Source organism: Chaetura pelagica, unplaced genomic scaffold (genome assembly GCF_000747805.2).
Source record: "Chaetura pelagica isolate M959 unplaced genomic scaffold, ChaPel_1.0 scaffold85, whole genome shotgun sequence".
Taxonomy (NCBI): Eukaryota; Metazoa; Chordata; class Aves; order Apodiformes; family Apodidae; genus Chaetura; species Chaetura pelagica.
This window is the reverse complement of record NW_009953505.1, coordinates 3,508,962-3,532,371: the sequence shown is the minus strand read 5'-3', so window position 1 is coordinate 3,532,371 and position 23,410 is coordinate 3,508,962. Positions and strand designations below refer to the sequence as shown.

Here is a 23,410-nt window from a genome sequence, read left to right as displayed (position 1 = left end):
TGAAAGGAGAGGATACTGGAGGGAATACTAATGTACTATAGCTTAAAGGTGATCAATCTCTAAAATACTTGTGTATACACACACACAAATTTTTAATTGTCATATTGGTTTTTTTATATATGGAATAATTCTACATAATACATAAAAATAAAAAAAAAACAACACCTGCTTTTCTTCAGACTCTATCAATGGCATTTAAAAGAATTTCAGTGCAGAATTTCAGAGCAAGAATGCAATGGAGAAAGTGGGCAACAGCCTGACAGAATGAAAGGCAAACCTGACAGGGGCATTAAGCAGCTTATTTTCTCTGCAGAAGTTTTAGTGGAGTAACATCTATCAAGCAAGCAGTAAATCTTCCCAGAAAGGCTGAAATACTTTTGGAGAACATACATCAAAGGTAAAGGGAAGAAAGAATTCTCATTCCAGGTTTTGCCACAAGTTTGCACACACAACTTAAACCAAGGTTTTTTCTCAATGCAGAATTCAAACATTCCAGACTTTGAGGGCCGTTCAGATAAATTAAGCTGACTGATCCACTGGATCAGTGGATGTGCCCTGAATTCAAAGCCAGGGGACTGCAGGGTGCATTTAGGTATACTACCAGTCCAGAGAGAGGATGAGGAAGGCCAACAAACTGTTCATTTAGAGCAGAATCTCCAAGCTATCTCCCAGATTTCTTACCTTTTGACTTTTTGATTATGCTTCTATGTATTTCATAGTCTTGACTAAACCCCTCCTACTCTCTACAAACAACTGTCTGATTTCTTACATTTTAATACACAAATGAGTTACTAGTAACTTTGCAAAGCTGCAATTAGAAACGATACCAATGAGGGGCCAAAGCCTGGCACAGAGGCCTAAGAACAGAACTGTAGATCATTCTGTTCACATCAGTATCAGATCCTAATTGGCACACTATGCTGAAATCCAGAAAGAGGCACGGGGATTCCAAAAGTTCAGCATTACCATAATCTGTCAGTTGGTTTCTCAACACACTGGTTAAATTCATGTGGTCATCACTCTTAGTCCTAATCTTCTGCCACTACTTCTTCCATTCAGCATGGTAAGACATACAATAAAAGATGCTGTCAAATCACACAGCTGAAGGGACAGGCAATATATGTAGTGACATTTTTCAAGATTCTGCTAGTTTTCCTTTTTAAAAATTTCTCAGATCATAATGTAAGAAAACATTTTTTATAATAGGCTTATATGACTTAAAAACATGTTAACTGCAGCACAGCACAGGAAGACCAGGTGTTCTACAGCTTAGTAATTTGTCACGTTTTAGTTCATTATGCCATGTGCTGACAAGTTTGAAGACCTAAGTCTTCTCTGTATGAAATTTCACAGACACAAAATTAATTTACCATTCATCTTTCAACACCTTCAACACCTTCCTGCTCCCTTCTGAATACCTGATGTCCCAAGAGATTATTAAAAAAAATTCACATCTTAAAACAATCTCAGGTGCTTGTCAGCTGTAAAGTCAATCTGTCAAAATTAATTTCACTCCTATACAAAATATGGAATAGTTCACAGTTATGTACAAAAACAGACAAAGGAAAATAGATGTTATCCAGTCCAGATGCTTCATCTTTACCAAGAGCACTGAAGCTTCTGAAAAATAATTTATGTCTAAGGAGCAATGTTCCAATCACACTCAAAACGAGACTGCAAGATACTCCAGATTCTTTTTAAATAATACACTTTACAGGTTGGCAAAAAAAAATAATAATAAAATAATCCCACAACATCTATTGTTCTCTATCCTTTTACTTCAGAAGTGTTGTCTCCTATCGTATACAGCAGAGTTACCTTCTATCTTATTACCTATCTTGCAGCTATAAGAGTTATACAGTTTTTTACATGTAATTTCTATTTAGAATGTCTTTGAAAATACGCAAAAGCACAGCACAAATATGAAACTGTAAATACACTACAAGACTATCCAATTCTGTGTGTTAACACAGGCAAAACAGCTATTTAAAGCTATCATATACTGCAAAACTACTCACTATACAGTTTTCACTTTCCAAGTTGACCATACTTACAGGGCATATTCTGCAAGAGGCAATTTGAAGACATCAAATACTTCCTTATTCTTCATTAAGTAAACTGAGCGCAAGTAGGACACAAAACACTGAAAGAAAAATAGAAGTATTTAACACCAAAAAAAAGAAACCATTGCATTACCAACAACATGCAATTAACATTCTACTGTTGCTCTAAACACAAAACAGAATTTCACTATTAAGTGGTCTAACACTGATTTCAGACTGTAACTCCTTTACACAATACCCATCAAACAAAACTTATGAGTACTACAGAAGTGATGCAACCTCAAGTATTCAAGTTTGTCATTAAATGCACATTAATTGGCTGAATTTCCCAATAGTCATGTTATTTTCCCTAGGAAAAAAAAAAATATAGCAAATTAGTCAGAAGGAAACATCATTGATTCAATTTTTTCTTTCTCCTAGCTCTTCTGAATGTTGCCATGCTATTCTGATACCTTAATGTCCAGGTTTAAGCCAGGATGAAGCCACTTTTCATTTTACTAATTTTTTTTTTTTCCTTCAGCAAGTGTTCCAGCTTGGATCGATAACAAATGCAAGAATGTTTTTGGAACTGCTAGGACTCCAAGGTCACATTTTTGCTCTGCCAGCTCAGACACTACAGGGAGATCTAGGAGCCCCCCATAGGCGGCTGAGTTAGACAGGCATAAAAAATGGCCAGAGATATTTCATTCCATATATCTACATAAGCTCAGAGGAAGGTCAGAGATCACAGAAGACAACTTCCTTCCTGCTTCTTCTTCCTTTCTCTTCCATCCATGGTGGGTGTCCAGGGAGGACTCCATCCATCCATCACCACCAACCCCCAGGCTCAAGCTCTTCTGAACCCTCATCACTCTGCGCTCTCTCCGGCAGCTCCAGGACTTGTCGGGGCTGTTGGCAGCTCAGGAGATGCCAGGGGAGTTGCTGCGGGTGGGGGGAGGCAAGAGGGGGTTGCACATACCTGAACATATTTGTATATAATTGTATATATTTTCTTTCATCATTAGTGTTTAATTAAAGCTGTCCAGTTCGGTTTTCAATCCAGCAAAGTCTCTTTCTCATTCTCTCTCTCCTTCCCTACCTGGGTGGGAGGGGGAGGGGATCGAGAGCGTTGTTGTCAATCCTGAGTCAAACGGTGACACTGAATTACGTGGAAGCAAGAACAGACTCTTTCTATCAATCTGAGGTGTCCTGACTTAATCTTAGCCACTAACAGAAAGTAATTTAACTCAGCATAGCTTCCTTTCACTGTGGCCTAAGATAATTCATATTACCTTGCATTTGCCATCACCTCATCACATACAGTCAATGAATGCAACTCAGATGACCCACAGAAATTCACTCTAATGCATCTACTAAAGTCAGTCCAAGGTTGAAGTTTCAATTAATCCCAAACTCTCACCAAGAAAACTGGAAACACTTCATAACATTATAACTTACTCTTGTGTTGCATTTTCCCTTCAATCTCCCTTTAAATACTAAAACACACACAAGTCAACTTAGGTACTGTTTTGACAGAATCCAAAGTAATGGAGCACAACTAGAATCTCAGGCTGTAATACTCTGCACGTCTCTCTGGGTGAGATGAAGAATTTAGTGGGCAGATACCACTTCAGTGTCCCAGTACCCCCTACACTATAAAATTCAAAATAGCAAGAAAAACACATTATTTTTAAAACTGTTTTTCAGAGCTGAATGAATTGACATATTGAACATTAAAATTACAAGAAATGTCAAAAGGTACCATCAGATCATAAGAGAAACTGCAAAGGTTTCAAAGGAGCCCCAATCTGAGCCATGCTCTCTCTTCCAAAGCAGCAGCAGAGGAACTATGTCCTATCAAATGAACCATGAAGTTTGCTGAAGGAATTAGTAATCAAGAATTATTTTTCTTAGTATTTTCTTTTTAAAGTAAAAGTGTCTTGAAGTAAATCAACAAGCTCAGAGGAGGCAATCACTTAGATCTCATGCCCTCTACACAAGTAAAATACATCCTACCTGAACCTCTGTGCACAGCTGTGCTGTTTCACTGCTTTCTGATCCATTCAGGAAGGGAATTCATTTCTTATAAACATCAAGAATTTGGCAGCTTGCAACAGACAGGCTAGAACAGCATGACACCCATGCCTTGGAGAAATTCAACATTCCAGACAAGGACCCAACACCGGGATTTCATTTGCATTATGTTATTGCTTTATTTAGACTGACATGTGAGATTACTGAGGCACATTTGCACAGTATGCCTGAACACTCATGCTTAAATTTTATTAAGGAGGGACATTTATTTGATAAATCACTTGTCCATACCTCAAAATTGCAACAAAAATGGCTTGAAAAGGTAATTAAAGGGCAATTATTTTTTTTTCAAAATTTCTTTTTTATCTGCAACACTAACAGACAGCCCACGTTTTATTTTATTCTTGTGCTATTTTGAACCTTTATCATTGTTTTATTTTACCCAATTCTGAATTATCTTTCTCTGCCTTTTAAGAGTTCTTAAAAAGCCAAAGAAAGAAACAAGAATTAGTACTTTCATTCCAAGTAAGATGGTATTGGCTTCCTCCTACTCTCGTCCTCCCTCAACCAGATGCTCTGTCACTTCTGATACCAATTGGTGTAACTGCAACTTCCTGTGGCAGTTGCAGATGATCACAATATGTCACTAGTACATCTGGCCTGAGCAACACTGGGATGAAGCTTACGCTGACACTCCACATGCTACAAGTAATACTTTGTGAACTACAAAAACCTGGGATACCTAAATGCCAAAAATAGCTTTCAGAGTAGTCCCTTGAACATAGCCTTAGACATTTTTATTCACAAAGCTCCCACTGATTTCCTCAAGCACTTTGATATAAGGCTCCTTGCTTAGGAAAGAAAGAATGACATTCCTCTGACCCAGTGTCTCTACTGCAGGCTTCTCAGCTAGAGCACATCACACAGGCTACCTCTGCAGTGCAAACACAGGGCCATTCATCCATCTCAAAGAGTTTATAAGGTATCTGCGTCAGGATGAATCCTAGAAGTGCCTATTCATCACTATCAGCTATAAATAAAAGCTCAGACAGACTAGTTCACCTTGCCTCATTTTACATCCAACCCAGTTTAACAGAAAGGCTACAACTCTTAGTCTCTCTTTAGGCATTCATGATCCTCTTTTTATTTTATGCTACCACTCTGGCTTATGAGAATATCTTCAGGTGCCACCAATCTCCACATTAGCTCTGACAAATAAAATGTTATTTAGAGTAATCCAGAATTTCTGCAATTTTGCATTTCTCAGGCTTTGGCCTTTCTGCAGTTCTGACCATGTGGCCTTTGGTAGTGCTCGTTAAATTTGACCTATACGTATAGCAAAAAATTACCCAAAAGATTTTCTTATTATTGTTCCAATCATTTTGTTTCCCTTGCATCTCAATTTGAACTCCTGTATAGTCTAGAAGAGGGTACAACTCAGCTCACAATATCCACACAGTTTAATAACAAACAAAGCAGCCAACTAACCTCAGAAAACCAACATGTTGCAGCACTTCAATAATACAAGTAGTGAGCTCTATCCCAAAGAGTTCATTGTCTAAAAACATTGTTAAACCAGTGTGAGGTCAGCAAACATGTCTAGTGATGGCAAGAGGCAGCATAATGCCGAGTTTCATGGGCCACCATCCAGGACAATCATCTCTTACAACCAGCTTATTCTAGTCCAGAAATCTACCTAGTAATTTTAAGTTTTCCTTTTACCACTGAGAAAGGACAAACTGTGGTATATATTCAGGAGATAGAGTGAAAAAAAAAGGATTAAGAAAGTGGGCACGTAAGTCACAGAATCATCATATAATCATAGAATGGTTTGAATTGGGAGGGACCTTAAAGATCATCTAGTTCCAACCCCCCTGCATTGGGCAGGGACACTTCCCACTAAACCAGGTTGCTCAAAGCCTGGTCCAACCTGGTCTTGAACACTTCCAAGAACTCCCTGGGCAGCGTGTTCCAGTGTCTCACTACTCTCCCTCTAAAGAATTTCCTCCTAATGTCATCTAACCTAAATATCCCCTCTTCCAGTTTTGATCCATTATCCCTTTTCCTCTCACTACTAGCCCTTCTAAAAAGCCCCTCCCCAGCTTTCTTGTAGCCCCTTCAGGTACTGGAAGACTGCTATGAGGTTTTCCCAGAGTCTTGTCTTCTCCAGGCTGTACAAGCCCAAATTCTCTCAGCTTCTTCATGTAAGGTGAGGAGCACCAGCCCTCTGATCACCTTTGTAGCCCTTCTCTAGACTTTTCCCCATGACCTCCATGTCCTTCTTATGTTGGGGGCTCCAGAACTGGACACTGTACACCAGGTGGGGTCTCACAAGGGCTGAGTAAAGGGGAAGAATAACTTCCCTGCTCCTTGTGGCCACACTTCTTTTGATGCAGCCCAGGACACAGTTGGCTTTCCGGGCTGCAAGCGCATATTGAACCCTACATGGTTTCATTTTTTATGACTTCTTGAGCCAAGGAACAAAACATGCTACCACTCTGTCATCTTTTTTCTTTATTTTTATTATTTTTAAATGTTCACCATCAACTTCCCAAGAAGAATCCTCTCAGGAAGAACTACCAATTTACCTCTTCACTTCAATCCAAAGGGTTTCTGAAAAGGGTACACAGTCCTGTTCTTCTTCATGCTCCCAAGGATACATGATGAAAGAAGATATATTTGTACTGATTTAACAGCATTACACTTAACTGAAACACAGAATAGTTAACCTAGTCCACAACCTGCTCAAAGCAAGGTCAGATAGAAGAGGCTACTAAGGAACATGCTCAGTTTTTAAAATTCAACAATAGAGACTGCACAGCCTCTCCATGGAACTGGTTCTCTTGTTCAACCACAGAATAGACTTTTTTTCTTGGGTTTAAATGGAGGTTTTTTTGTACAGAAACTTGTGCCCACTGCCTCCTCCCGTGTTACTGGGCACCACTCAGAAGAATGGCTCAGACTAATTTATACTTCTCTCCTAACAGAAGAGATACTGCAAATCCTTTTCGCTTCTTTATTGGTCTTGCCTCCAGTATGTCCATGTCTTGTACTGGAAGCCCAGAATCAAGCTCTGCACTCTACAAGTGTCTCACCAGGACTGAGCAGAGGGGAAGGAAAGGACCACCCACCTCCCCTGACTTGCCAGCAACCCTCTGCCTAAGCCACCCAGACTGTGGTTGTCTTCTTTGCTGTAAGGCACATTGTTGGCTCATGTTCAGCCTGTTGTCCACTAGGACAACCTGTTGCTCCAAGTCTTTTCCTGTAAAGCTGCTTTCCAGACATTTTGTTCCATCCTGTACTAGTGTATGGGGTTCAACCATGGCAGGTTCAGGTTGCAGACAGCTGGGAGAGACTCAGACAAAACTGAGAAACAGTGACTTCTAAATAAAAAAATTACTCTCACACCTATCACTCTAAAATAACTGTGACCTCACCTAAGCCTTAATTTTGGCACAACAGGAGGCCACGTGGCTCTTCAGGCATGAGTATCATGAGTATCATGTGGAATCCAAGTCAACTCACACAGACTATACAGGCATATTTACTGCCAACTGCTAATACATTATTATGGTTTCTACTGATACAATATTTTATAGCTTAAAAACCAGAAGCATACAGTACTTCCAAACACTGCTGCTAGGGCACATATGAACACGTCAGTTATTCCAACAGCAGTTCTATTCAACTAGCACACCTCAAGAACTATAGTGAAGCAGATAACTTACCCTTTGGGCTTTGTCTTTTAGCTCCTGATCTTGAGCTAAGAAAGCCTGCATCCTCTTTTGAATGTCTGTAAGTTTTTCAGGATTAATTCTAATTTAAAAAAAAAATAATAAAGTTAGCTTTAAGTATTAGAACATCTAAAAATAAGCACCTATTAAGTTTTCAGGATTGTCTTCACATCTTTTGCATTGCTTTAATATGCATAAAGTTATTACCACTCTGAAACAGCTTAGAATGGAACCATATTATGAATGAAGCATACAATCCTCAAACAAATAATATAGAAAAGACAAATGGGAGCTCAGACTTTTTATCCAGAGACAGCTTTCAGTGAAGGTGGTGAAGCTTATTCCAAAGGTTGGAAGGGACCTTAAAGATCATCAAGTTCCAACCGCCCTGCCATGAGCAGGGAACCTGACCACTAGACCAGGTTGCACAAAAAAAACTTCATCCAACCTGGCATTAAAAACCTCCAAGGATGGGGCATCAACAACCTCCCTGGGCATCCCATTCCAGTTCCTCAGCACCCTCATAGTGAAGAATTTCTTCCTAATATCTAACCTACAACTCCCCTCTCTGTTTAAAACCCTTACCTCTTGTCTTATCACTATCTTCTCTGATGAAAAGCCCCTCCCCAGCTTTCCTGTAGCCCCTTTCAAGTACTGGAAAGCCACTATGTGCCCAGGTCTTTTCTTACTCACTTCTGGTTTTGATCTCATAGTTCCACCCAAGTTTATCATACAACCTACCAAACATGGCAGGAGGTTACCCCTCCAGTAGAGCTCAAAAGGAATGTACAACTATCAGATCTTTTAATCTGGTTCTTGCTGCTGTATGCCATGTGTCATTCCATAGTGTACAACAAAACAGTCTTTTCTGAAGGAAGTTGGGGGGAAAGAAGAGAAAGAGTCATGCCTCTTCACATAGCAGCAAGTTGGTCTAAAAACATGACAGATTACAATACTAGGCAAGAAACATTTTATATTCATTTTCTGTAACATAAGCCATTATGATCACCTATTATTCTTACTAAATATGAAAGCAGCAATTAAACAAGGAGTTGGAGAGTACTGCCAAGGAATACTTAAAATTATAAAGACATCAAGCTTTATTCCCTCACCATTTCAATTTCTTATCTCTGTCAGACACAGCCAGTGGGAAACTGTTGTGCACAGAAGAGCTATTTAGCTACAGTTTTAGTGAAGATCAAAAAACTGAGTTCCAGTTTCAAGCCAGCCAACATAATTTGCACTGAAACTGTAAAGGCATATGAAAGAAAAGAAGAGGCATGAAAAATTCAGTGGGGGACAAACTGACCAACAAGCCTTTGAAATGCAATGCAGAATGGAATGCACACAAGATACCAAAGATGGAAAAAGTAAACAGAAGGTTCTTCTGAATTTTATTCTATAAAATAAGATTGACAAGGTGACAATGAAAGCATATATGACCCTAACAAAAGAAAAATGGTAGAACAGCAAAATGGAAGCAGTGACTTGCTTTATAACAAATTGTGTTAGAATGAACAAACACAAAGTACACTACCTCACTACAGAGGAAAGACAGGAGGAAGTGTAACAAGTCTGGCTAGATGAAATCAACAAATTTACAGTGACCTGAAACTCAAGAGGAAAACTTAAAAGTAGAACTAAAGAAAAATTAAAAGAAAAGCACAGATACACTGGGATAAAATAAGAATTACAAACACAAAATGAAATACAAAAAGTAAACAAAGGATAGAATTCATAACAAAAATATTAAAAATTAACATGAACACTGGTAGTAAGACAGGCCAGAAAAGTGCTGCATTGCTGTTAAGTTACAGAAAAGCTACTAAGAGATGATTTCACACCAGTGTCTTTTTTTCTTGTCTTGACTCGAAGTAGCAGCTGCAATCACACAGCTAACAACAGATACAGCAGTCCAAGCTCATCCCAGAATCTCAAATCCCAGAAAAACAGGTGCTTGGATAAATAAGCTGGGTCAAAATAAATTTGCTCCTTAGCAACTACAGAGAAAGTCAAAGCACTTTTGAGTCATAGTTGTATCTATTCTTAAGAACTCATTTGAGATAGATCAAAACCTGACAGAGAACAGTTAAAACACAGTGCTCATTTTCAAAGAGGTAAAAAGTTAAACAATTAATTTTTTACCCCTGATACTGAAAAAAACAATTCATAAGCACCTAAAGAAAAAAGCAAACACACAAGGGCCAACATAGCTTAGTCAGAAGCAAAACATGACTGGTTGGATTATCCTTCACAGTAGCAGGTTTTAAGAATAGGAAAGCAACAGCTCATGTCATATCTGATGTCAGCAAAGCACCTGGCAGTAGCATGTTCTCAGAAGCTAGGGAAACATTCTACACAAAATCTTTAAGTAAATGCAAAACTGGCCTTGGAGCTGCACTCAAAGAGCAGGAGGGACTGTCAACTGCTCGTTGTCACTGTCAAACGCCAAATGCATCCCAAGTCTCACCTGGGCCTGCTATTATGCATTATTTTCCAGGAGTTTATTACTGTAGGAATATAATCCATTTTTTACAGGAGACAACATCACTGGGGCTTCAACACAATGAACAATAATCTTAACCAAGATATAACAACATTTTGACTGCACATAAATTTTGGGTTGAGTAATTTGGTTGAAATTTGCAAGAATAAGGTTTGAAAAAGACAGAGGACACAAGATACTTTACAGATGAAAGCACAGCAAGATAATGTGCTGTAAATCTAAGCAATGTCAGCCAAAAATTTGGTGCCCCAAGAACATTTTGAGATTATGTGTCTGTTAATGAATTACTATATTTGCATTACTGCATTTTTAAAAAATAATTGTAATACTGTGTCATGACAACCACCCATTGTCATCTTTGTCTCATGCTGGGATTTCAACAATAAGAAAGCTGGCCATTGTTAAATTGGGTTTTGGTTTAAATGAGTTTGCATGTTACTTCTTTCTGAACAAATAAAACTCTACAATAATTATATACATGACTATTTGCAGAGAGAGACAAACCTAACATCTAAACACTTAAATTATCATAATTCATAAGCTTGCCTAAACAGCTCAGAACCAGTGAGCTAGAACCAACTATGCAAAGACTAGAAGGGGATTTTATGACATTGTCATAAAATTGTACTTATTACTGTATGTTTCACATCTTTTCTTGCTCTGTTGGAAGTATGAGAGATGTATTGTTAAAAGCACTACCTATAAATTGGCAGACTGTGCTGCTCAGAAAGGAATGGCATACTAACAGGTGCTTTGAGGAAGCTTAGGTTGAAAACTGAAAGAAAACAGCCCAAACTCTAGCCTTTTGAAGAAGAAAGAAGTTATCTTGTCTGCTTTCAAATTACAGAACTGTTTTAAAAGCTTTGCATAAATGAAATAACAAAATGTTAAGAGCCATTTCTAAGTCAGAAAATATAAAACAAGGAAAGTAAAAGAAAACTGGTTCTTTATATCCCTAAATTAGACAACAGGTTAACAAGAACAGCAAAACATACACTTTAACTGGCAATGATGTTTTAGAAACAAATGGCTTTCTGAAGACATTTCAGAAGCTTGAAGAGTTCAACTCTGTTAGCAGCAACCAATTGTTCTTTTCCTTCCAATTCACAATTTATATCAATTCTTGAGAATCTATAATTAGGTAAATACACTTAAACACCTGAAAACCAAGAACATGATTTATGGGTTGATGAAACTTTAACAAATTATCAACTGCTAAAACACACCAGAGTTGTATTATTTGGGAAACTGACGAGAAGTACAGAACCCAAGAAAATGTGTAGTTAAATATTTTTAGGATAAAACCAGTTTGCCATTCAAAAGTAATAACAATCCTTTTTTAATGGATTTTAGTTATTCTCTTAGAGGTGTGCTGAACCAGGTAAGCCTTAACCACAGTAGGTAGATACATTCTAAGTAAACACATTCCCCTTCATTAAGGCAAATGCTAAGGTATGCTTTGCAGATTGAAAAACAGGACCTCAAGGCAAGCTGTTAAAATATATTATCCATCAAAATCTCTAACTTTGCTTATAATGATTCCAGGCAAGAACATTGCCTAAATGTATTTATTATACATATCCCCCACTGGTGTGGTAAAAGAATGAATTTTTGGGGTGGTGTTTAAAAAAAACTAACACACGTAGCTGCAATGCATGCTGTTATTGACTTTAAAATAGAAAAAGCTAATTAACTGAAAACAATTCTAATTTGGAAAATTTTAATAGTAAGCCCTAAAGTATGTGTTATTTCTTAACAAGTTTGGACATAAATGTATATGGAAAGTATAATGAAAACCAGACAACCATGTAAATTGTGGCAACTTCTTACTACCCTCTGTTACATTAGAATTCAAAGAATACAATATAGTTAATTTTAGGCAGACCTGGAAGTTTAAGCAATGAGGTAATAATAACCACTTAAGGATTCACACTATTTTGATTTCTTCTCAAAAACAATTATCCCACAAACACTTCCTTCATACACTTGACTATCTTCTTTGCTTAGATATCCTAAGTATTCAAAATGGAGTCAGGTTCATACATACTTTCTGGCTTGCTTACAATTCCTCCATATTTCCTTCACATTCTGTTTCCTCTTTTAAATTAGCATTAGACTGACAGGCTCAAAGAACAATTAACTCATTCCTACCTATTAGCTGCTAATTCTTTTTAGTGGTGTGGGGTTTTTTCTGTTATTTTTGCATTTAAGATTTTTTTCTTTTCCACATTACTCTTCATTTAATAGAAACTGGAAATACAAGGGTTTTTTTATTTTTACACGGTATTATTAATACACTTTGTATTCCTTGCAATGTCAGTTCTCTTTTGTACAGACAGCAAAGATTCTACAGGTCTCCATTGGTATATTCCATCTAGTATGTAAAGTGACCATTTAGCCACATTTTTATTACCTATTCTTCAACTAACTGTTTCAGAAAGATCATGACAAATTGAAGAAACAGTCTAGAACTAAAGAAGTACAATAAAAGGTATAAAAATATACAAGGACTGATTTAAGAAATTGTAATTGTGTAATCTGCAAAAGAGAAAGATCACAGAATCACAGAATATTAGGGTTTGGAAGGGACCTCCAAAGATCATCAAGTCTAACCCGCCTGCCAGAGCAGGACCAAAAAAACAAAAACAAAAACAACAACAACAACTAGGGCAGATCACTCAGAAAGGCATCCAGACAGGTCTTGAAAGTCTCCAGAGAAGGAGACTCCACAACCTCTCTGGGCAGCCTGTTCCACTGCTCTGTAACCCTCACAGCAACCTAAACTCTCATGTTTAGGTGGAACTTCCTGCGCTTGAGTTTGAATCCATTGCCCCTCGTCCTGTCACAGGGCACAAGTGAAAAGAGCTTGTCCCTGCCTTCTTAATGCCCAGTCCTCATGTATTTATAGACATTAATTAGATCCCCCCTCAGTTTTCTCCTCTCTAGACTGAAATGATAATGTTCAATTACACAAAAAGTAGTTGCAAAGAGTAAGAGAATACATAATTTTCCATATATTCTTGGCACAGGAAAAAAGAAATATTTCACTTAAATTACTTACAAGGCTTATCAGACACTTGAAGAAAAAAATGGTTAAAGGCAGGAACTGCTGAGTACAGATGAGATCACTTTGGGAAATTGTGAAGATATTCACTGGCAACCTAGACAAGCATCTGACAAGACTGATTTGTGCAGCAGATCCGGCCTTTAGGAAAGGGGATGGACTAAGTAACATCTGAAGATCTTTTCCTTCTACAACACTTATCAAAATCGCCCTTGTTTGTCCAGCTCCAGGCAATTCAAGAACTTTACTTCACCAGTTTTGTTCACAGACTTACACACATTGTTCCTATAGAAAGAAGGCTGAATAACAGACAACCTATTAGTCACTTACTTGATTTCACTGACAGGCACTTTCCTCTGCGCCAGCTGTTCCACCATGCCTTTTTCTTCTGAGGGAAGCAATACTAACAAAGCTTCACCACCTTCTTTGTATCTGATCGGGGAGGGAGGGGAAAACAAACAAATAAATAAACAAACATGAGAGCACCCAAACAAATATGTAAAAATACAACTTTTTATTGACATTTTCAATAACCAAAAAGAACGTATATTTGCTTCCTTGTAAGCAAAGAGCAGACAAAAATTGTCACTTTAAAACAGAAAAGTCAAAACCAGTTAAGTGACTTGCGAATATCTCCACTTGAGCTGAGTTCAAAACTACACCTAGATCCCCAAAGACTAAGATTCCGATCAGTGGATCTTTTTTTCCCTAGATTAGAACTATTCCTGTAATAATCAAATGGCACTTCATCAAAACTTATAATACTAGAAGATCCAGCTACCTGCATTCATCCTTTGCCAATAGGCAAGCCTTAACACCCGGTAACAACCAATTCTCCTTCGCACATCCTACACGTGAAAGGAGGTAAAGGCTAGGAAAAGCTAAGTGCTTTGATCCCAAACAACTCCCACTTGTATGTTCAGTAAAGGCTACTTTTCTAATAGGTCACAGAGGCATCACTGAAAGAAAAGCATTTTAAAAAAAATTTATTTCATGTACAGAAGTAATTTTTAGTTACAAAAAGAAAAAACTACCATCAAACTGATCCATAAGAACATATTCAGTATTCCATGAACTTAACAGCTGTATCAAATGTAGCTGGGTGAAGAGACATGGTTGGCAAAGAAATAAAAATTCTTCTTTTTTATTCTTAAAGCATCATGATATACACTTCCTTTTCATGTAAGAAAATGTCACCTCACCAGGCTGCCATGACCTCTCAAATATGACGGACAGAGGCTTAGCAATTTCATCCCCCAGCTCCCTCAGGACCCATGGGTGAATCCCATCAGGTCCCACAGATTTATGTACCTTCAGGTTCTTCAGACGGTCACAAACCTGCTCTACACCTATGGTGGGGGGTAATTCACTCTCTCAGTCCCTTCTTTCACCTGCTGTGGCCTTTGTGTTGAGGTTGGAGTACTCGCCAGAGATAACTGAAGCAAAGAAGTCATTGAGGACCTCAGCCTTCTCAATATCCTGTGTTGCTACCTCACCCGTTCCCTTCAGGAGAGGGCCTACATTGTCCTTGGATGTCCTTTTCTCCCCAGCATACCTAAAGAAGCTTTTCTTGTTGTTCTTAACATTCTTGGCAAGAATTAATTCTAGCAGGGATATGGCTCTCCTCATCTGATCCCTAGCTGCTCAGACAACCTCTCTGTAATCCTCCCAGGATACCTGCCCTAGCTTCCACCCCCTTTATGCTTCCTTCTTCAGTTTGAGCTTTTCCATGTGTTAGCTTGTTACTCTGTCACAAATTCTCCTGTTGGGTCTTTACCCCAATTGCATTAACTCTTCCACACTGGAAGAACCATCAAGGAAAGTACATTATACAAACAGTATAAACTGTCAGCAGAAAGGTGGGAGATGTAATTAGTTTGTCTTTGTGTCAGAGATGACAGAGAAAAGCCTATGCCAGGGTAGGTGACATTTTTCCAATAAAAGCTTAGCAATGACAGAACAAAACACCAGCTCAGTCTTTGTGCATTGAAAAGGGGCCATAAGTGCTATTTAAGGAAGTATTAGAGACAAGACTCATTTACTTAAGAGAGCTTTTAAGCTGGAGGTGAGAGTGAGGAGAAGGATGTTCTCAGACACACCAAACAAGAGTCATACCATTAACTGATACTCAGATGGATTATAGGGAGCCTACATTTTTCCAAGTCTAAACAGTTATCACTTGGCAAAAACATTACTGCAGAACTGTTTGAAAACTATAAACACTATCTGTCACAGCATACTAAGCAATGCAACTGGCAACAAAATCTGCAGTTAAAACAGTCTGACAGCTTTTATCACAGCTCTCTGCTTTCATGTGATAAATTTGAAAAAAAAAAAAAATCACAACCAAATGCTCTCAGATGCTTTATTTTTTGTCCAGTACTACAGATGATGGGTTTAAGTATTGACTTTTAAAGATAATTTTTAAATATTCAATAAATGTTTTCCCAATAAGATTTTAACCCTTACATTCTAGATTTTGAAATTTTACATGGAAGTCAAACTGATACAAAGAGGAGAGTCTTTGCCACATACCAATGCTACGTAAATTTACTGGGGTTTTACGGTTTGGTAAGAGTACCAAATGAAATGTTAGACATTTGGACTTTATCCCAAAAAATACTGCTTTAGGGTTGTGGGTAAAGAAGGGATACAAAAAACTATACTAACTTCCTTTTAAAATGTTCTAAATACCAGCTGGTAGAAATCTTTCTTAAATAGTTCTGAAGCAACCCATTCACTTTGTTTAAGGCAATTTATAACCTTTATGAACAGCACAGGAGGACCCAAGTCATTGCTGACCAAACATTCCAGCAGTGTTTGGGCCCTTTATATAATAAAGGCTGGTAATGTCTTGCTTACATAGACAAAGCATACCTTGTACAAAAGTTCTGTGTATTTTAACCCAGCCAAATTTCAGATAATGGGCCAAAGTGGGGTGCACGTCAGACATTGCCACTGCTTGAACAAGCACTGAAATCCTTGAAAGCCACTGAACCTTAGAGGACTTTGCATTTTATGGCAAAAATTCATTATCACTGTTCCAAGACAGCTAATTACTCATCAAAAGAACCTGAGCTCTCAGAGCACTGCTGGAAACAAGGATGAAAATATTCTCTTTTATCTACCCAAGGTTTGTACCAGACAGGAAGACAGAGATAAAATTGCTGCCAACATCAGTCTCACCGATTTAGAGTACAAAATAACACACAGATCTGCTCTTCTCTTCAAAACAGATGCTACAAAAGGAAAGGATTCCAAAAAGAGCCATGAGAATGATCCAATATCTGGAAAAAATGTCTGTTTAGTCTCTTAATGAGAATCCTCCACATTTGTCAAGCCGACAAAAAAAGCCTTGATCACACTATATAAACACCTACAAAGGATGATTTTTGCAGATTCCCTAAATCTAGGCAAAGGTATAAAGTGACTTGTGTAGATTTGTTGCATCTGGCATTTCTTATTCTGTCGTGCATAACTTGGCATTCTTAAACTGTTGCTTTATTATAAATATTTCATTCAGTGTGCAATACCCTATGAAAGACCAGTGCTATACGTATTATTCAATAAATACTCAGCAAGGGTCAGAGAGTGCAGATATCTTCTCTGCAAGCGACAAATCAGGAAATATTTTACATTAGGGTTTTTTCATAGCTTCACTCTCAAAACAGGATGTAGGATCAGATGAATCTTCAATCTCATCCTTGAAAGATACTCTTGTGTTATTAGTGCTAAACACATCATATGCTGAGTCAGTTACCTCTTCAGAAAGAACAAATTCAGGAGATGTAATTCTAAAGGCACATTCCATAAATCATCCACAAAAATAAAACAAGAGTTAAATCAGGTATCTATGGCAAACAACTCATTCAGTGTTACATTAAGTCTTGCAAAGCCTTTATACAAAGAAAATAGTACTACAGATACGTAAGGAAACAACTACATAAAAATAGATAAAGAAGAAACAGATTTCCAAACACCTACACTTTCTCATCTCTTGGCAACTACTGGAGGGTAAGCAACATTTAAAATATTTCTCAGTGCTCATGCCTTCAGAAATTGAAAGGGACTGAAACACATCTGGTAACCATTGATGCAGCATGATCTTTTCCTTACCTATTTTGGAAACATTCACTCTCTTACGTGCCAATATTTTAAACCTACCTGAAGTAAAATAGAAAGTCTTAGCCGATTTTACATTCTAAGCAAAATTCATTTATTTAAAACAATTTATTACTAACACTGTTCTTCAGAACTAAACATGAAAATGAAATCATTAAAGAACTGAGAAAGCTGAAAACCAGTCTTAAGTTCCATCTGGGGTTTGTATCTGGTCAGTGTGTCCAATGGGTGCCTAGTTAAAGAAAGTAAAATGCAAGCCCATAAAAAACGAATTTTACTTGGGCAGAGTGGTATCTCATTTCACAAAAAAAGAGCAATGTGGTAATGTCCTAGTAAAAAAATTACAGGCTTAAAAGATAACCTCAAAAGAAGAGGTTGCAGTGGAAAATTTAAGTCTTCAAAAGTGTTTTCTCTCTTTCATTCTAAAAGCTTCTATACTGGCAAACTTATGAAAGCACAAGCTACTAAAACCTGGTATAAACCATAAAAAAAGAAGCCTTCAATCTGCTCAAAATGTGTTTACATTACAAAGCCCAAAATATGGAAGAAAAGAACATTCCTAGGTATACTAAGGGAATAAAGTTCTCCACTAAAATAATATTTCTGTATATATTTTCAGTAGACAAATAAAACCTTTGAACCTTCATAGGTGATAAAGAATCAAAGAGACAATCTCAGCTACTGAAGTTCTTCAGAAAGAGGACTACTTCTGCAGATGAGAAAACATTAGAAGTTTTCCTCATTCCTGTGGACTGCAGCCTTCAAGTTGTCCATCATCATCAAATCCAAACAGCTGTCCTAAAAGGCTAATTCACTCTGGTGATTTATCATACACTAAGTATGCACCTCAACTGTGCTGGAGAAAAGCAAATTAAAAACCACAAAGTAATAAAACTTTCTTGGACTGTGTGGTAATTAATGATATTACTTACCTTGTCATCTCCTCAAGGTATCAAAAAAACAGAGCAGGGACTCATGGACTCATTTCTGCATTGCAATTTTAACTGTCTGTTATAATACCAGATATAATTCATTCCAGTTCTTTTGGAAAATTGCATCTTACTTGCCAAAAGCCCTTGATTAAAAAAAATTCACACACTTGTAGCTCTAGTTTTATTTCTGGCTGTATTTCTTCTCGTCTTATTTTCTAGAGTCTATTGGCTTCAATACTTATTAAAAGGCAAGTAACTTCTTGTAACTCAATCTTGACTTATAAGCAAGGAAGCTGTGATAAATCATCATTAGGACTATGAAGCAAGGAGTAGAAACAAGTGTCAGGAGGATGGAGCCAGGCTCTTCTCAGTGATGTCCAGTGATAGGACAAAGGACAACAGGTATAAACAGGAGCATAGGAGGTTCCACGTAAGAAAAGAACTGAGAGTGACAGAGCCCTGGAACAAGCTGCCCAGAGAGGCTGTGGAGTCTCCTTCACTGGAGACATTCAAAACCCACCTGGACACGCTTCTGTGTGATGTGGTCTAGGTGATCCTGCTCTGGCAGGGGGGTTGGACTGGATGATCTTTTGAGATCCCTTCCAACCCCTAAGATTCTGTGAAACAGCTGGGCCTGTTCCACCTGGAGAAGAAAAGGCTGAGGGGAGACCTCATTGCTCTCTACAACTACCTGAGAGAAGGTTGTAGAGAAATGGGTGTTGGCCTCTTCTCCCTAGTTTAGTGACCAGTGACAGGAAAAGAGGAAATGGGGTCAAGCAGTTCAAGAGGAAACGGGCAGTTTCAGACTGGCTATTAGAAAAAATTTCTTCACGGAAAGAGCGGTGAGGCATTGGAACAGGCAGGCCAGGGAGGGGGTGGAGGCACCATTCCTGGAGGTGTTAAAATAAAGGGCAGATATGGTGTTTTGGGAGATGGTTTAGTGATTAGCGGTTGTAGAGTGGACAGTTGGACTTAATGATCTTGAAGATCTTTTCCAACCGTGATGATTCTATTGTTCCACAAAATTATTTATTTACAATGACTGCAGACAACAAAAAGGATGCCTACAATCAAGGGCAAACACCAAAGGTTGGACAAGAAAAAAATGAAATAAATTACTTAGGACAATTGGTACTAATTAGAAGCAGCAAAAAATTGTTTTAAATGTCAAGAGCACTATTTCCCTAGAAATAAAACACAAGAGTTGCCAAACAGATTTATTTCATACTAAAAAGTAAATAAAACAAAACAATAAAATCAAGAAGATAGTTCATTCATCATGACAGAATCCATCTTCAACTTCTGCTAAAAATGACCCTGAGCTGACAGCTGGTATCAATCATGAAAGGAGTAATAGAATGGCAATAATTCAGTGAGAACAGGATGAGAAAAAATGCCTCTCATGCAAGCCAGACACACAGTTTTCACTAATCTTAACCTACCCTTGATCCAGCCCAGGCTAGATACACCCCTGGCCAATACTATTAAAGCAAACGATTCTTCTATTAGTACAAAGGCAACTAATGAAAACATACTGTGGTTATTAAGGAATTCCAACCTGCCACGCAGCTAGAGCCAAACTTATTCTAACTACGCTCAGAGCAATTGTACATCCTTGCCAAGACCATCATAACATATAGCTGAGTCAAATGCACCATATTTTAATTGTCAGTGACATACAAGTCATAGTGATACCAGAATAAAATAGGAATAAGAACAATCTGGCTGATGATCATCAGGCACCAGTGTTCTGCGGTAGGGCAGACATCCAGTAGGAAAAAAATTGATGGAAAAGCAATAGAAAGAGAACTGTAAGGATAGTCTGCATGGATATGCAGACCTTGCAGGAAATATTATACAGGTTGTCTTGAACAGATGTATTGCAACATGTTTCCCTAACATTTGTATTTCAGAAGATACAAGTTGATGCCAAATTTCAAAAGAGTACAAGGCAGTATTTCTGCTTTTTCTGGCAAGAAAAAAATAATATATTTTAAAAACTGGCAAAGAAGAAAATAGAAATTATGAGATAATCATAAAATCTAGGTGAGGAGAGTTGTAGATATAAAGATACTTGCATTGCAGTTTCCTGAGTTGGAATATTTCCCAAAACAGAAAACTCCATATAAAGAAGGTGATACAGTTTTTGAAGAGATTTATCACACATGAACAAGCAAAAACAGTGTGCAATTTTTATGCTTTGAGGTCACACATCTACTACTATATTAAAAGAAAGAAAAAAAAAAAAAAAAGTGGTGTTTGGTTTTTTTTTAATTTGTAAATTCACCAAGTTGACTTGATTAAATATCGAATTTTAGCCTAACTGGACCAGGATGGATTGTATCAACATTTGCTGTCATCTCGTCTGTCAAAAGACAGAGAAGGAAATAAGGTACCACTGCAATACATGTGAGCTTAAATCAAAGCCCATTCCTAAAAAGTCTTGCACTCCAAGCCAACAAGCCACCTTCAGATACATTAGTTCTGCAGAAACTCTCCACAGTAGATCCCTTCAGAGAAAGCAAACTGGGCATTAAGGAAGCCAAACCACTTTCCCAGCTGTCTCTTCCTCACCTGGACCAAATTTGCTAGGGACCTATTAGAAGTAAGCAAAAGACTGCTTTCCTTAAAACATAAAGGCCAGTAAGTTAAACATTTGGAATAGCATCAAAGCCAAGCCCACCAAATTTCTATGTGTATTATGATATACTCTAATTAGGTATTTTCACTGTTTTTCCACTAGACCCGTTGTTCATCGTACATGGTTGCCAAGCTATTAATACCAAACTAATTAATAGTTACTTCCACTATGAAACCAAATTATTCACCATGTAAGGCCATAATTTATTCCTTGCACACCATTCACACCCTTCTCAGAACATAAATATTCTGGAGCACTTGATTTTGCAATAGTAATGTTCTTAAAATCTTTGCACACAGTCATAGTTTCCACAAAAAATCTAGAACAAGAGAATTTGTGAAAGAACTTGCGAGGAAAATTCAAAAAGCAGCACATATCCCTGCTTCTAGAGCAAAGATATACCCCTGTAAAGACTGAAGGAATATGCCAGTGAAATTATATGCATATTTGGTAATATAGACTACTATTGCAATTGAGACTTGGGAATGAGGGGGGAAAAAAACGGGATAGTACAGTTCTTCCCTGTTGTAAGAGGTACTTGAAAAGAGAGAATCATCATTTGAGTATACAAGTATACATATGTACAGATCGTTTTTGGAAGCTAGTTTACAAATAGTGACCTCACAATCTATAGGCTAGCTAAAAATGTAACATTCATGGTTAATATAATATGGACTAGAAAGAAAGTTGAAGTGAGTCAAGTTCTATTATTTCTAGAATGTGATTTATATTTTATTTTTAAATTATTTCCAATTCCTTGATAAATAACTATGGTAGAGAAGGAAAAAACATTTCATTGATTCAGATGTTTGTCTGTGTTCCACTCTTTTTATTTAAAGGGACCATACAAGGCATCTATAAAAATATACCCAAAACATAGCAAAATGGATAGTGTTACTCTGAGGAAAACTATTTCAATCAGATAGCCATACAAATAAATCTGTTCACCCACACACTATGCTTCAACAAAGAGAAACTAATAACCATATCTACCCCTAAAGCCTCCCACAGATACACAATAATTCATAGTTTTGCTTTAAAATTCACCTATTAAATCTGATTACATAATCTACCATTTTAAAAAATACTTCTTAAACAAAGTAACAGCTTTAGGTCTCTTACATAGGACTCAATACAGGCAAAACTTTAATTCAAATTATACTGCCTTCTGGGCCTTCTGACATAATGAGGATTGGTGAAATCTAAGCATCAAAACAAGAAAACACGATTTCTCCAAGCCCAGGAGCAAGAGGAGCTTTATCTCCTGTTTATCATACGTTATACACTACTGGGTTTCTTTCATAATGTGGTTAATTTGTTACTCTATTTCTTAAGTGACAAATGCACACAGAAAACAAATGGATGAATATTGGAATTTCTATCCCATCCACACGATCAATGGCCTCTTTTTGTAATAGCTTTTTAAAAAAAAAATAAAATAATCTTTAACAAGAGACTGGTATCCACTGCTAACTGAAATTCTGATGTTATCATCTACACCAAGTCCCACTAAGGCAGCTCAACAAAAATTACAATAGACCAGAAAGTGTGCTTCCTATTCACAGCTGAGTAAATGCTGCAACCTGTGTTCACTGCTGGTTCCTTGGCTCAACCAGGGAGAAGAGCTTTTTCCCATGGGCTGTGAACAGTTCAACATCTCACAGAACATTTAAAGAACACATAATTTACTCCTATTTCTCCATTGCATAGACCTTAGTTCAGTTTCCTAAAAAGTCAGAGATTGCTTTGGAGTCTGTTTATTTTAGTGTTTTGTTTTGTTTTCTCTCTGATCAATTAACATCTTTTCCTCCTCCTGTCTGGACAGTTGCTCATTTATATCCACTGCCAAGTTCTAAGAACTATGCAACTGGGTTTTATTCATACCACAAAAACATAATCCCCTTCATTCAGTTGTAGTTGCTTGCCAGACAGACTAGTCACAAGAAATAATGGACAAGAATAGGCAGCGGCTCACCAACCTTACCATGCTAGTCTCAGAATAAATTGAATTCAAAACGCCTTGGGAGGTCATTGGGTTCTCCAGCCTAGACAGTAAGCAATTAATTTTCCACAGCAGCTGTGTGCATTCTACTGCATTAAAACACATATGCTTAATTTTTTTATTACAGCTTACAGAATAGCTTCATGTCAGCCACCTTGTATTTCTGTGTATTGGAACACACATACCATGCCATTATGAAGAGAATGCTAATGGGTAACAGTGCAGGCCACTGTCAGGAATGTAGCTAGAACACAGTGATTAATTTTAGAGAACTGAATAATGTGAATGACAAGTTAAATACGTGGTGTCAACAATTTCTTGTGACCTCCACTA

At 37.5% G+C, this 23,410-nt stretch overlaps 1 protein-coding gene across 1 annotated transcript in view; it reads right to left on the bottom strand.

The window, feature by feature from the left end:
- The window catches only part of DDX10 (DEAD (Asp-Glu-Ala-Asp) box polypeptide 10), a 184,051-nt gene that overhangs the window by 118,453 nt on the left and 42,188 nt on the right, over positions 1–23,410 (bottom strand). The window contains exons 11-13 of the mRNA XM_009999431.1: positions 13,711–13,812; positions 7,805–7,892; positions 2,055–2,143 (exon numbers count right to left, since the gene is read on the bottom strand). Of these exons, the coding sequence (XP_009997733.1) occupies positions 2,055–2,143; positions 7,805–7,892; positions 13,711–13,812 (279 nt within the window). The remainder of the gene's footprint in view (positions 1–2,054; positions 2,144–7,804; positions 7,893–13,710; positions 13,813–23,410) is intronic.